The 16,867-nt window shown below is 32.3% G+C and overlaps 1 protein-coding gene across 1 annotated transcript in view; it reads left to right on the top strand.

Moving 5' to 3' along the window:
* The window catches only part of LOC134533684 (sodium-coupled monocarboxylate transporter 1-like), a 99,063-nt gene that overhangs the window by 12,176 nt on the left and 70,020 nt on the right, over window positions 1-16,867 (top strand). Inside the window, exons 2-5 of the mRNA XM_063371239.1 lie at window positions 1,324-1,530; window positions 10,740-10,899; window positions 10,977-11,094; window positions 13,940-14,007. Coding sequence (XP_063227309.1) covers window positions 1,334-1,530; window positions 10,740-10,899; window positions 10,977-11,094; window positions 13,940-14,007 — 543 coding nt within the window. The 5' untranslated portion in view covers window positions 1,324-1,333. The remainder of the gene's footprint in view (window positions 1-1,323; window positions 1,531-10,739; window positions 10,900-10,976; window positions 11,095-13,939; window positions 14,008-16,867) is intronic.

Below are 16,867 nucleotides of genomic sequence, written 5' to 3' on the forward strand. Positions count from 1 at the left end.
TCCTCCAATTTTCGCTAAAATTAATACATACGAGAGCATGATACCATACATGTGTCCGCTATCTGGACGAATTCGGCTCGTGGCTATAGCGGTTTATTTCTACATGCGCATTTGACATTCAACCTGTAAAATTTCCGTTGTTTAAAGCGCGCTTATTTTATTGCATTTCGAGTGTATATGTAAATCTCATTTTCAACGCGGCTCAAAAAGTTTAACCTCAAAATCTCAAACGATGATAATTCCGGTGTAGGGGGAAATTTCAAAGTATCGTTTTTGAGGCTTTTACACCTGACGCGTTTAGTACTCATGTTATTTGATAGCTCTAAGATCTCAATCGTATCAACTTGTTGAACAGAATTAGAGTTTAGTTTTTAAAAGGGGATTCATTTTACTACTTTTTTTTCTATAATGAATAGATTTCGTATATTTATCACTCTTAGTTTTTTTTAAGTATTCTACGTGTAATTTCGTGTCCGAGTTTAGTATTATAATTTTATTTGTAACATGAGAACACATAATTTGCTTTTTATCGACGTGAGATGTTTACTCATCACTGGCGAGTACTAGATGTCTCACTCACATTGTTTTTATAGTTAAAATACATTCACAAGTTTGTGAAGTTGCGTAAAAAAAGGTATTTCAGAAATAATTTTTAAACTTTAACGATTTACATGGTTCTATAATAAATAAGCAGATATTGTTTTGTCAACAATATTGAAAACGTTTCAGTAAGCTTTCTGCCATGTACTTATAAAACGTTCTCTATTATTTTATTTTTCTGAAAGACAATATAGGAAAATCGAATATTTATAATATTAAAATGTAGCAATCAAGAAGTAAAAGACTATTTTATATGTTCAATACATTGTAAAAATTTTAAATTTAGTTTACGAATAAGTTTTTTAATTATTAATAATTATTAGTGATAAACGAATTTAAAAATGCTTAGTTTAATTTAAACTCAAACTAACATGATTAATGTACGAATATTAATAAAAACCATTAAGGTTCGCTAAGTTCACGGAAAAATCTACTTCTTTTTTTCCCAGGGTATGTTCATCTTGTTTACAACGAGCACTAGAATCGTAAGTAAGAGTAAAGGGTAGTTTATAAAAAGATTTGCTTATCTAACTTTATAAAGAACTAGTCGCTTACTTAAGTAAAATTCATCTTTTAAAAGTTCGCAAATTTACTGTGATTTATCATGTAGATTGCCATACAAAACCTTATTAAATTGCAGCTGGACGAAACGATGGAGAACTGTTTAAGTTTGTGGCGTATATCTGACATTTTCCTCAGCTGAAGCAATATGATTTTCCTCAGCTGAAGCAATATGATGAACTCCACGACAGCATCACACGTGGCCCACTTCAGCTGGGTGGACCACACCATGTTCGCCCTGATGCTGGTGGTGTCCACAGTGGTGGGGGTGTTGATAGGCGTGTGCGGCAAGCAGGACACCAAGGTAGACTACCTGCTGGGAGGGAAGAAGATGAGCGTCATACCCATAGCTGTGTCGCTGATATTCAGGTGAGACGTGAATCGGCTAGAATTGTTTACTTACGTGCATCTCTATTTGTTCGTAAGGAACCACTTCTCTTGCCGGAGCACGAGCGAGTTCTTTCTAAAGAACAAAACTAATTTTTATTTGAGATAATTAATAAATTTTAAATATTAGTTTGATAATTGTAATATTTTCTCTAATTAAAAAAAAAATTAATATACTACAGAAGTGGTTCCCAACAAAATGTCCCGCGCTACCCTGGGATTCCGTGGCAGAGACACAGGGGTTCCGTGAGTCAGGACGAATGTCGTATAAAGCAGGCACAATTATTGTAAAATAAATTTCTTTGAAGTATTTGGGGTTTCGCCAAAAGAAAAGTCAATCATAGGGATCCCTGGCCGAAAAAAAAAATTGGGATCCGCTGTACTAGGGAATAAAATTATTTGTTTGATTTAAAATAGCTATACATTATAGATAAACATTTATGACAATCGCATACTGCTACGATTTCTTAAACTTATTTTAAACATTTGGTTTTATTGCAGGAAAAAATCTTTATTTATAGTTGTATATATTTTTTTTTCATATACTATAAATAATCATTTCATCTACTATTTATTCACGTAACATTTACATTTTTTGACATTCCTCAAATAAATTTATTATTGCTTCTAGTTTTGTGATATTTGGAGACTTAAAAACGAAATTCGTGAATTCGAAGTAGCACTTGACAAACTGCGACGGTTTATTAATTCCTAGAACAATTTTTCTTGTTACTTAGATTTCAGCACAGTTCTTGTCTCCCGGTGCTCTAGTATAATCATGACCAATATTTCTTACTTTTGAAGGTAATTTAATTTATCAATAAATTTATTTAATGTCATTGTATACATATTTTAGCTATGACGTCTTAAAAGCAGAATACATTTCGTTTGTTAAAATATGAATTAAAAATTAGTGGTTGAATATTTAATTTGTTACTGGTTATTTATTTTATAAAATAAAATGTTCAATTTGCTATTTACAAACAAATTTTCAAAAACCCCTCCAAAATTGTATATGCTTTTCAATAAATCTTATAATTACGGTACTACGCATTTTTAAGGATAACTTTACAAAACATTATTCTTCTTTAACATTAGAAATTTGTACAGCAGAGTTGATTTTCAACTTGGTTTGAAATAACTTAATAATTTACGCGGAATCGCACTGGTTAGAGCTCGAGGTATTAAAACCATTAAATGTACCGAAGCATTTGTTGGCTAAGACCAACACCAGCGCAATATTATGACTAAGTTATTTTTGCATAGTCAATAATGACATTACTTAACCCATATTCTTACGTGACTCAACATTATTATTTCACAGTTTATTAAATTTTAAGAAAAGTAAACGTGAAATATTAGCGTTCATTAAACACTTGTGTCCCGGTTTGACAGAAAAAAAACCTCTTTACATATTATAAATACAAATAACAATAATAAACATATAATTTGCAGTCGCGGTTACAAACAAACCTTACATCAAGCCATATCCTACTTATTTGTCTATACTCAAGAAGTCTAGTAAAGTACATTTCCAGCTCGTCGAACCTAATTTAAACTCCGAAGTCCGTTGTAACTGGTAACGAACGCTACTACGTTACGCTGGGGTCAAACACCAAACATTTATTTCACGTACATTACTGGTGGAAACTCGCCGCCTACATAGAACACCATTTTGAGCACAGCAAAAACCATATTTAAAGTTCCATTTCCTTCTGCACGGGGGCCAGATGGGCGTTACAATTACTTGTATGAAAGCTGACTACCACTCTAATGATAATGTCCACAACGGTTATTATCCGGTCATAAGCACCTTCAGTATTAGTACTTAACCCTTTCAAACTGTTTTTAAATTTCAAGAATACAGTTAATTTTGAATAAGGCATCAATTATGCACACCTAAGAAACACCGATTCAAGTTTTTTTGTTAGATTATTAGACAAATGTATTTTTGGAACCTAGTATGGGACATGTGTGTCCAATCAGTACTTTCGAGTGGAGCACAAATGTCCCATTAGGTTATGAAGTAAATATGTCACATATGTTTGATTTTAGTAATCAATATTTATTTAGATGCTATACTAAAGATAAACATATATTGTTTATTTAGTAAAAATTTTAATATTTATATAAATTATTTATAAATCATTTTACAATTTTTCACTGAGTTAAAGGTATGAATAAAACAAAAACAATGCAGTATAGAAATTTACAGTTAGAAAATTGTTTACGTGTTCACATTACCTCTTCTATAAAACAAAAACAATGCAGTATAGAAATTTACAGTTAGAAAATTGTTTACTTGTTCTCGTTACCTCTTATATATTTGAAGACAGAAACACCAATACCTATTAATAAAAATCTATCTGACTGTATCGAATTCAATTTATATATTAATAAGAATGATTATACATTTTATAGGCTAAAAAATTTATGACAATTTGTGCGAATATATGGAGCAAGCAAAACGTTTTTTAGTGTAGGCCCTAATTGCAATTTGTTTCTTCTTTCTATTGTGAGTATAGTAACAGCCTCCCCCTAATTTTCATAACATTAACAGTTATGATTTTATGTAAGGTGTGATAGGAAGTAAAATAATTTTTGCAGAGAGGCAATTTACACATCTCGCAAAGTTCTTGTTTCCATTTTCTTTCTTGAGCAGTAGTATTAACTCCTTCTTGTACTTCCTCCAACTGAAATGTGATCATCTAAATTACACATGCTTTTGAATATTTTTGGTAGACGACCGCTTGATATTTTGCGTCTTATTTGGGTCATTTACTTCGAAAAAATTATACATTCTACCAAACTGAGAAGAAAATGAGAAATGGAATATCATTTCTCTTTATGTCTTTGAAAACAATCCACAAATTTACAGCCAAAATCATTAGCAGCTTATAAAATAGTTTCTACCTTCATTTTGCAGATTTTCTGTCATAATCATACAGTGCTGGTATCTGATCAGAAAAATTTAAACATCCCATATATTTTTATGATAAACTCAGTGTTTAAAAATCTCAAAAAACCGCGTTATTGTTGAATGAACAAAAAATAAAAAATAAAATTTAAGTTGTTTTCTCCAATATCCATATCATGCACCACAACTCTATAGCTAAAACGTGGGATGTTTGATATCATTTGTCTGAAGTTTTATATCAATAATAACAATGTAATTTGTAATATATTCTCAAGCACTAATTTAGGACATAGTCATTTCGAAATTTTAAGGTATATGCATTTCGAACATTTTAGGATATAGTCATTACGAAAATGAATATATGAACTTAATAACAATAATGAACTTAAAATTAGTAATGGGGTGCTCCAGGCGCGCAAATCTGAGGATTCGCAATTGGAGCCCCCGGAATTTTACACAGTGTTGGGGGGGAGGGGGGCAAAAATTTGGCACGTGGGGTTAACTGACATGTCATATCCAAGCGCGGTGCCCGTTTGCAGTACAATGCCCATATTTGGGCCTACATGCATGCAATAAAAATAAAACGTTAAAATATACAGAAAGTTTACCATAACACATAGTTTTGATATCAAACACGTTTCACAGTCACGCTTTTGCAAGTTAGAGGCTTCTTAATTCCAGGGGTCCATGGCCACCTCCCCCCCCCCCCCCCCCCGAAGGTTCAACGCTCCCGGGTTACTTGATAACATTTGTTTTAAATTTTCTATCATAAATTTAAGGATATAGTCATTAAGAAATTGAATGAAGATAGCACCCCACGCTTCTAGTTATAGAGAGTTGTGTTGTATTATTTGGCTGTTGACAAAAAAAAATTTAATTGATTTTTTTTTTTAGTTTTTAGTTCTTTCAGCGATGAAAGCGGGATTTTTAGTGTTTTCAAATAGATGGTTTATTTTATTATGTTTAGTGTTACAATAAGAAAAACAATTGAATATAAGTAATTGAAACAAATTAAAAATACTAAACGTGAGTGATTAAAGTATTTATTTGTTAAAATAAACTTAAAATTAGTCATTAATGTCCACGTAATCTTGTCATTTCAGCAAATGCGTAAACATTAAAGGGAACTTTTCTTGTTACCTTAGAGCAATCAAGTTCTCCTACTTGAAGACCATCTAGTGATTTTACGCGATTAAGAGCTACAAAAGCCTGTCCAGCAGGAAACCGACGCGATCCAAAAAAAAATAACTGCATAATCTGCAGTGCAGCCTTGCATTTTATGCACGGTAGATGCCCAATTCAGTATTAATGGCAACATTCGCCTTTCAGCAGTACCATTGCTGTATTTCGCTGAAAATTCAATGGCAATTTATTTAATTATATGTACACCATTTTTGCCGAAATTTGATGGAAAACTGATGTAATGTCCGTATCTTACAGTTTATCACGCCGAAAATGTGGCCAAATAATTTCACATATAGTACCCACCATAACCTGACCTCGGAGACACTATAAACCGAAACGAATATATTTAAGGGCCTTTCCAAGGGGGAGAAATACCAAGCCCAGGCACTCTTTTCACCATAACACGACCTCGGAAAAACTTTAAATCGAAAAGAATATCGTTATATAATTTTTAAAATTTAGGAGCATTATGCCCCATCCCCTTAACCGAGCCGAGTTTCCACCATAACCATACCCTTTTGGATCGTTCTCACTCCAAATCAAAAAAGTAATGAGTTTAAATTTTTTTAATTTTATGTCATTAAAACCCTCCCCCCACCTTTTTAAAGGGAAATAGTTGACCCCGGGGTAAATTCCCACCATGCCACGACCTCATGGAAACAAAAAGCCTGGTTATTACCTCATTGCTCGAAATTAGTGTTTTTTTTAATCCTCTGAAACACCCCCCCCCAACTCATCAATAAAAAAACAAAGGTTTTAAGTTATTAAAATTTGTATTTTTAGTGGTTCTTTCTATGTATGCAAAATTTCAACACATTTGGAGGTAAAAAAGTGAGTAAAAATTAAATGCAAATATTTTATTACATAGTTTTTTCAAACATGCATACTGATGAAGCTAACAAAAACGTGGTAAAAACATTGCGTCAGGGCATTCAACACTAATTCAGCTTCATTCTTTTATTTGTTTCACAGTTTTCCTTTTTTTGGTTTTGTTGTGACAGTTACTAAAAAATTATACTTTTTTAGTATCATGCCACTTGATTGCCAAAGAACATGATTTTTGTAAAGCTGATTAATTCATCTTTTCAAGTGTTTCGGGAAATTTTGACACTTTTTTGTCTCTATTACAGTGCCAACTTCTGCGCAGTGAAAAGTGTCCATTAGGTGCACTAAGTTCAAAACCTTATCTAACCTTAAAACTATATCTGTAGTAGAAATGTTTCTGCCAACCTGCTTTCAACTGTCTCTTATAGTATACCATTGGTATGATGGTTCTCTTTGCCACAATAAACTTTGAAATCATACAAGTAACAGGTCAAAGAGTCACATCTAAGTGGAAACTTTATTCTTCTCAGAAGAATGTATGGATTCCTCTGAGGACTGGAGCTGGGCATAGTCTTATTTGATTCTCACGTCACGGCGGCCATATTATGTTATCTCAAATTTGGACGATATTCTGCCAAAATAATACCAAATTTTTCCAAAAATTGCCAAATATTCGACTAAATCCTCCAAATTTTCAATTTTTAAAAACAAAAAATTTGCCAAAAATCGGGAAAAAATTTCCCTAATTCTAAAGAAAAATTCCTGTTTTGAGTTGAAATTTCCCGATTTTGTCTTCAAAAATGTCAGACACTTGAAAATTCCCCGAAGGTCTTAAACTCCTCATGGGCAAGCCGCCATTAGCCACTTAGGACATGACCTTGACAAATAGGATGCTAAAGCGGCCATTTTTAATTGTTATGTCACCGTTGCAATATTATTTATGGCTGACATCTTGATAATCCGTAAATATTAAGATATGAATACAGGGAAAATGATAAAATTCATAAAATTTGAATTAATAAATTTTTTAATTATAAACATTCCGCCACTTTGAAACTATGAAGTCTTGGCCGACATCTCGAAAATCCATAATTATTTATCTAGTTTTTCGGGAAAAAATGTAAATTTATTAAAAAAATGTTTTATTAAAATTCATAATATTTTTTTCTTAATTCACTTACGTCAGGAAGCTCTGCGTCCTAGGTTCGAACTTGGTGAGGATAAAAAAATGGCAACGGATGCTTCCTCCACGGAAGCCACGGGTAGACTGACCCACCACTAATGCCAAGGTATATAATATCGTCAGATAGTATGACGTCACGTTCACCGTCTTGTTTTCAACTGCTGGAGGCCACCATCGAGGATCCAACATATCGTTTTTGTCTGCTTGGGGACACTGCCGCCATATTAGTTAAATATTTGCCCGATAGAGTGAAGTAATTATTGTTTTCAATGGTGCCCGCTATCTTGTGGAATATAGGCCGCCATTTGGTAAAGCAGTATTTATTAAGTTATAATTTCGCAAATAATTCCAAAATTAATCAAAAATCGGCAATTGTTTATTGATTTGATTGATTACAGGGCTAGGGTTCGAACCTTGCTTGATTAAAAATACGTAATTTTACATAAAATATATTTATTCAATACAATATGGCAAAAATTTCTAAAAGAGGCTTCGATTCCTCATCTAGTAGCCTCCAGTAAGACGATGATGTATTATTGGCCGCCATATTGTAATAATTAACCTATAAATTCAGGAAAAATTACAAAAATCATCTACGTTCTCACCCTATACCTTGAGGACAAAATCCAAGCCCACATAATTGTTAAGTGGAATCCTTGAGATATATTTAAATTCTATCCCCTTAAGTTCATGATCGGTTCGATTGTTACGTATATGTTTTCCGTTTTATCTAACAACTTTATAACTATTGTGATCCAGTGAGTTCAAGTTCGCGAGTTCGTGAAAACCATCTACTTATAATTTTCCATGTTCTTCTAAGGATGGTGGTTGAACTTCCTTAACTTCATTGGAGCACTGGAATAAGTTGCCATTCCGTCCACGCTGTGTTTGCATGCACCATGATAGTCCACATATAAAGGAAAATTATTTCGATGAGATTTAAGTTTAAAAATGCAAATATATTAAATGTAGAAAATGAATGAAATTTAAATTTATATGTAAGGGGTTCTGTTTTTCCTATCTTATGAAATTCTAATTATTTTATACTGATATTATCCAGTATTAGTACAGTGTTATAAATATATCTTGAAACTTCAAACGTTTGACCAGTAAAACAAAAAGAATCTCAAACTCTGTGTGGTTGTTGCTTAAATCCAGATAATGTAGAGGAAATTTTTCCACGGGTAGTTTCAAACGGAATCTAAAAAATATTAAAGTAGGATTGTGAACGCCATCTCATTATCTGATTTCTTGAATATATTTTTTTTTCAGTTTGCAGCCAAGCTTTTCTAATAAGCAATAATTAAATAAATAATATAATAAAGAGATTCGTTTCAAATTTGCTGGTAGTTTGTAGTTTTATTTTTTTGCTTTTGCGATTAGGGCTGTTTTAATGGTTTAGTGAGTACGGTTCAGCATTTACAGATTGTAGATCAGCAACAGCATTACAGACTTAAATTTGCAGAGATGTCGTTACGCAACATGTTTAACCTATGTTGGGGGGGGGGGGGGAGATTAATTGACGCAGATAAGTGGCAATTTACCAACTTTACCAAGAACGCTTTCACATCAGAATTGTACCGAACATAATGACCAACATACGTCTTAAGAACCCCATACCAGCCAAGTCGGCGAGCATGCTCGACGAGCATATCCACTAGTGTATGTGGCCCTTTTATACTATGGAGGTAATGCAACCCTATGGAATATGGCTACACGTAAACCTCGCGCAGGTCGCCTGTTTGTCAAGGAGCATTAGAACGTGACGGCGTTGTGATCACGCGTCCTCTCAGGCTCTGGACTATGCATAAGGCGTGGGAATACTATTTGCGCCCTCAACTTTAATAGATTTCGATCACAGTTCTTTGAAAAACTTCTTGTTTTGGCAATCCGTAACCACCCATTAAATTTATTCCTTGTTTAGTGAACTTTCTGAATAGATATAGAATGTAAAAATAAAAATAAGTTATTAATATTTGAATGCATAGCCAAAAGCAAAATATCTGTCACCAAGTAGCAACACCGCTAAAATAAACTGGCTTTTTGATTTGGAATAACAATTTTGGGATATTTTTGTAATTATATATAAATTATTATTAATAAAAAAAAAGTAGTTTGTGAAAGTAATGGTACGTATTTCCGATGAGAGTTTCAGTCTTTCGTGGCCAATTATTATTTTGTCTAACACGCCTTTTTTCGTTTGTTTGTACATCAGGATTTCCTATGCATCAGCCTGCAGCTATATGCAGCTGTGTAAGTCTCTGCTGTATCCACTAAGGAGTATGTCTCTTCCCCATACCGCTACAAACCAAAATAATTACAAATATTTTATGCAAATAAATTTTCCTTTAAAAATTTCTAAATGAGTTTGATCTCAAACTGTAAGATTCTATAACAAAGGTCAAGAAATGTTATGCATGCGTTGTTTCACACTACGAAAACATATTATGTGTTTCTTCAATTAAAGTTATTATTTTATGTGGTTGTCTGTATGTATATGTGGTTCTTTGAATAAACCGGACACAACAAATATAAAGTGGGCCAATAATAATGTTTTTTTGGTCATTCGATAATTTTGGAGTCGGTATTATTTCTTCACTCCTGAAGAAATGTGTACTATTATATATTGTTTTGAAGTAACAGAAATAAGATAAAGTTTATGAATCGTCACATTAATTTTCGATTGGTATAGTTGAATCTGTGGTTTTTCCGCAAATATATGTTGCAATCCAAGGGAAAGTCGAAGTACCCAATTCCTGGTAAGTCTCTTAGGTTTGCTTTCCCTTGTCCCAAGCTGACATCCAATATTCAGACAACCCAAAATTATGTTTCAATTTTTTGTTGTTTAAATATGTGGCATAAAACCCTGTACTTTCTATAAATAAATTTTTATACATATATTTTTTATTAAAATATCAAATTTTCATACGTACAAAACAAAGTTATAAATTTTAAATGTTCAGATTATAAGTTATTTATTTTTTCAACCCATTGTGTAATCCATAATTTTTCAATTACTGTTTTTGTAACTAACACTGGAAGCTGCGAGAAATCTGTACATTTTAATTTTTACGTTTCAAGCCACATTTCAGGCATTACAATCGTCGCTGTACCTGCAGAGTTCTACACTTACGGAGCTGCTCACTTCAACCAGTATTTAGCAAGTATAGTAACCTGTGTCATCAACTACTACATTTTTTTGCCGATATTTTTTGAACTTCAGCTTACTTCAACCTACGAGGTGAGTAGCTAATGACAATGTTTTGATTTCATTATACATTTTTTTCTTTTTCTGAATTTTTCTCTTTTATTTTACAGTATTTAGAACAGCGATTTGATAAGCGAGTGCGCGCTATGGCCTCATTCATTTTTGCACTAAATGTGATTCTTTACCTGCCTATCGTGATATACGTACCTGCTCTGGCTTTTAATCAAGGTATTGTAAAATAAATATTATTGCTTACAAAAATAAAGCTAACATACATCTATGAAAATGTATTAGTTTCTATATAACTTGAAGATTGACAAAAATAATAACATTGCAATTATACTAAATAATAAACATTGTTTCATTTTAAATTCATGGTTTATAAGTTTCATACAATGTTTAAAATAGCTTAATATATACTAATATTATAAAGGTGAAGAGTTTGTTTGTTTGTTTGAACGCGCTTATCTCAGGAACCACTGGTCTGATTAGAAAATTTTTTCAGTGTTGGATAGTACATTTATCGAGGAAGGCTATAAGCTACATTATATTATCAATAACATTAGGGATCCTTAATAAAAGTCCAATTTAGAATCAAATGCGTTGGAGGGGGTTAGATACAACATGCAGTGCACGTACGAAGTGTGTGTTGGCAATGTCGCAGGCGCTAGAAGTTAATTTCCTATTGCCTATTAACATTGTTGCCACGCACTAGATGCCTTATCATTCTTAATTTTCCCATAAAAGTAAAAAACACCCGTGTGATATTAACAACGAAGCAATCAGTACCCTCATAAGAGTTCAATTAGTATTTAAATACTTTTTATCACTTTAAATCGCAAACCTTAAATATTGTTTTTTTCTCCTCTCTCTGTGTTTAATTAGTTTTTTTATTGCCCTTTGTTTCAAGTATATATATTTTACAGACTTAAAACTTCACAGTAATGTTCCTTATGTTACGCAGGATGACATTTTCCAAAAATTAGATCCCATAGGTGGTTAAAACCAGGCAACAGTGGGTACTTAGTCTGCATGAGAACAGGATTTTGCATTGTTCATGCCTTCTGCGTCTCCATGGCAACGGGCATCGCGCGGCAGTGGCGTACCCACAAGGAGGTGTATGTATAATGAGCGGCGCAAGAGTGATCTGCCTGTAGACTGCCGTAGCGAAGTACGGGTACATCAGTTGTACTTTGGGTGCACGAGTCGGGAAACCATCGGTGCTATTCATTTTCTCTCCGGTACATTATACAGCATTGTAATAAATTTTCACTGAATATTTTTTATTTACCATTACTGTAAATGGGAGATGTGGCTTAATTTTTTTCCATTAGTATAGCCATGCGAAGCCGGGTCGGGAAGCTAGTAATATATATAAATATATGACAGGATTATTAAAGAAATATTTTCTATATAAAAGTCTTGAACATTATAAAAAGTTACAGAATATATTTTAAAATAACTTGATTCCCATTTTTAAATGATCTTAAATAAAAAAACAAATAGAGTACACCTGGTTCAGATAAAATTTAAAATTTCTTATAAATATAACTATTAACAACTAGCCACATTTAAGTTAACGTAATTAAATCTATGAGAGTAAAAATGCTTATTAAACATGTTGAATTCTTTCATGAGGGCCGATTAGAGAACATTTTGCATTGAGTCTCATGTCCGTAAACGTATAGTTCTTTTGCTTTAAGCCGAACATCACCACGATGAACACATCCCACGTGGGCTGCTTCAATGGGGAGAATGTTTACGAAGTTTCCCTGAAATAATGCGTCTGAAAATAGTCCTGCGCGCAGTTCACTGCTTGCGTCCAGTTATCAGTCTCGTAGAGAGCCTTGCTGTTAAACATGGTCGACTGCGCGTTTGATGAGTATGCCGTTATGACGCTACTTCACAACTATATATTGCACCGTGGTTACTCCGCCTACTCGGTTTGGAAGCAGACTTACTACTGAAATTGAAGTTAGCCCGACAACCACGCATGCAATTGTACACTGTCGGCCGTGTGCTTCACAAGCAGCTGCTACACACATACCACTCCCAGGAGGTACATGCCACTGTCTAGCACATATGACCCCACCACTTAGTTCTTTTACCCAGTTCCTGCACCTTTGTGTGTAGTAATGCCACTTTATATTGCACATTATCTTCATACGTGAAGCCAAACTCGCCAGGGAAGGTGTTCTTAACAAGTGCAACAGCCGTGTGTGCGCGGGGTCCCTAAACAACATTTGATTGGTCAATCCCTTCTGCCACTTCGCCTGGCGGGGGCCACCAACGTGACAATCCTGCAGGACGTATTGCTCAAACTCTCTGAAGATGCGACATTCAACGTCCTGATCGCCATGTAGTCTCAACAAGATGATGTACCACCGCATTCTCCACATGGTTTCCGCTGTCACCTTGACTAACAATTAAAGATGTGGTGAGGCGGTCATGGCGAACAATGATTGACGGCACTGGATACGTAAATGTTGATACAACGTGAGGAGACTGGTTCACAGGAACCCGGCTGAGTCCTAGTAGGATCTGCCTGAGCCCCTTGTGGACTACTACGCTTTGTGAGCTAGTGTACCGGGACATGTTACGCATTTAAAATGTTTCTGCTAAACTAAGGGTCACCAAGCTTATACTAGATGGTCGTAGAAATACTGGAACAATATACGTACACCACGCCTTTCATTGACGCAATATACCGTAGACATGTCCACGTGTGGCACATTTCTGACTGGTAGCGGAGTAATTGTATGTTCCCGTACATGTGTTGTTTTGCAAGATGCTTTCTAATTTGTTCTTTCTAAAAGCATAGAAATATCAAAAATAAATGTACAGACTGTGTACATCTTTTATGCACGTTTGGTTGTTAAAAATTTCAAACTTTGATAATTTTAGCGTTAATTTATTACAAACTTTGGTTACTATGTATAAATATATTATAATTTATTTAATTATCTCTATTGCTTTTGTTTCTACAAAACTGTAGCAAGGATGTGGATAATATTTTTTAAACAGTGTATCTTTTCCGTAATCAAAACACAGGCAATATTTTTTTTGGTTACAGTAAGTGGCATTGGAGTTCATTTCATCACATCCGTTGTCTGTGGAGTCTGCATGATATATACAATGCTTGTAAGTAACTTTATCTATATATTACTTTTTCTAGAAAAGAATTTTTGAATACTTTATTATTTTAAAACTAATAATAATTGATCTGTTAAATTTCTCAGGATGTCTAAGAAAATAAAAGTAGGTACATACAGAAAGATAAAATAAATATAAGGTTTCTTTGCTACATAACCAATTCAGAATGGGTTGTCACAAATGGCTAAACTTCATAAACCGGTTTATTCTTTATATTTATTAGCTAATACCCTTTTTTCGCTGATGCCAATTTTTTAATATTATTAATATTTTACTGTTGTATCATACGTATAAATAGCACGAAACGTTTAAAAAATATAAATAGTAAAATAAAAATCAAATTAGATTATGCCATATTCTATTATTCTATGTTGCCACTTTCCTTTAATATTGTTATATGCACAGAATTATTGAAAACACACTTTTCTATGAGTAACTATTTATAATTATATGCTTATATTAATTTAGGACTAAAAAAATTTCATCTTTCTTAGAATATAAAACATATATCAAAATTATAATATTGCTTGTTATAAAAGAGAAAGCAATGTTTGGTGTTAATGAAAAAAAAATTCACTATTGTTTTTTTTTCAAAGGAAATACCCATATGAAAATTGAAAACAAGATATGAATTTGAATATAGTCATAAACCAAATGATACTTGTTCATATTTAGAGAGAAATTAATTATAATAAACTAACATACCATTTTTTATGCCACATGAAACATTTTATAATTATTTGAATTACATATATTGTTCTTTAAAAAAATACTGACCCCAATTACAACTTTAGAGCTAGAATTTTAGAAAACTTATTTTTTTATTTAGTTTGTTTATATAATTATATTTAAATTTCATTATAACAAAAATCTATATCACACCTTATATCACAACTCCCTTCTCACTGGTGCAGAAATGGGAACGGGTTGCATATTGTTAATTGATTTTGTATATTAATTAATCATACCGAAAATTTTACCGACCGTTTGATCAATTTCACTGAAATTATTTTTTAATAAATAAAACTGACCGAATTTTCTCCACAGTTAAATATCCAACAAAGCCAGAATTGTGTTTTAAATATCATTCAGAAAGAAATTCTTGCACAGATTCTTATCGTTATCGCCTGCTTCTTTTCTTTAAGTGTATGATTTATTAATATATATATCTAAATGAATACCTTTTATCACATCGGTACCGTGAAAACTTATTTAAACACGCATTGAAACTCATCATGAAAGTGAGGTTAGCTTATTTTAATACTTCAATTTTGATTTCATTCTTGATACCATTTATTGCGTCAAAATATTTACTTACACTGTTTCTGTACCTTTGAGGTCAATTTAAAAAAATGAGTGGTAAAAACATGATACGTTATATTATATGTTCATTATTCTTCCTCAGTTTATTGTATCCTAATTGAATTGCTCCGGAGCTATGATTGTTTTAAATAAAACCACCTTACACTTTTCAATTCGTATAGTGATATTTAAAAAAATTGTAAAAACGCACTAAGCAATTGTGTAAATTATTCACGCCCATATTCATACATCCTACTTAATTATTTGCTTCATAGATTAGATTTTTTGTTATGTAACCCAACTTACACATTTTTCACCTATTTTGTGATTAGCTTTCATAAAATATTAAAAACACCCTACGTAAATATCATAATGTTAATTATGCATGTTTTGGATGTACTATTTATTACTAAAAACAAAACTTATTTATGAAAATGCAGGTTAATTTATTATTAATGTTATTCGTTTCCAGTTTCTTTGGAGTAATTGATTTTGTGAGATTAAAGAAAAAACTTACCCCTTTTTACATTTGATACTTCAAATTTATTATTTGAACACAATATATAGCTCTATATGCATGCTATTAAGTTTTAATTTTAGTATATTTTGAAGTTTTTTTATAAATATCAACAACAAATTTCATACCCCTAAGGGGTGGAATTTTGCAAAATTCTAAGAAGGGTTACAAGCTTGATTAATTATATCACTAGATCTCAATATTTATTATACTATTAGCTTCAGATTTTCCATTAAAATATTTTAAAACCAAATTTTAATTTTTTAAATCCTATAGCGGTGATATTCTTTAGTTACATATAGCCCAGTGTTTAGGTTGCCCCAATAACTTACTTATTAACAAATTCATTAAAATATGTTCTTTAGTATTCGATTGAAACTGAACAAATAGACAAATATAAGAACAGAAAAAACAATAAAAATTACAACACTATTATTTGAGTTTTAAATAATGTGATAGCCACTTCAAAATATTTTACATAATTTCATCCAATGTACTGATGTTTTTTTATTGTTATTATTGGTGTCTATATATATATGACTTCAGCCAATGTTGTTATGCCGAATAAAGTGTATCCTATTAAACATTTTTATATTTACTACTTGTAAAATTGCAATTTGTGATGAATAACTGTAAAATATGATAATAAAATATAATGTTTTGATTACATTTTCGTTTCAGTGTGCGTTTTAGTTACGCATCAGGCAAATCATATAGATAAAGTAAATAAATTAAACCAAAGTTTTCAAATGGTTTAATGAATATTTTGAGGCGTTTGCTACGCCTCCATTAGTTTCACTTTTATAATTAACTAGCTGTACCCTGACACGCTTCGCTGTGGCACATTGTGATTGAATAGTTGAGAAATGAGAAACAAAACAAAGAATACATTTCATATAAGTTTCATTTTGCAATACTTGAGAATAAACAATATTTTTTTTTTGTTTTTCCACTGTATGCGTAGGTATAAAGACTATCTGGTTTTCCGACTCGGGAACACGCAACATACAGTTGTCCATGTAAAAAGCA

Source organism: Bacillus rossius, chromosome 7 (assembly GCF_032445375.1).
Source record: "Bacillus rossius redtenbacheri isolate Brsri chromosome 7, Brsri_v3, whole genome shotgun sequence".
NCBI lineage: Eukaryota > Metazoa > Arthropoda > Insecta > Phasmatodea > Bacillidae > Bacillus > Bacillus rossius.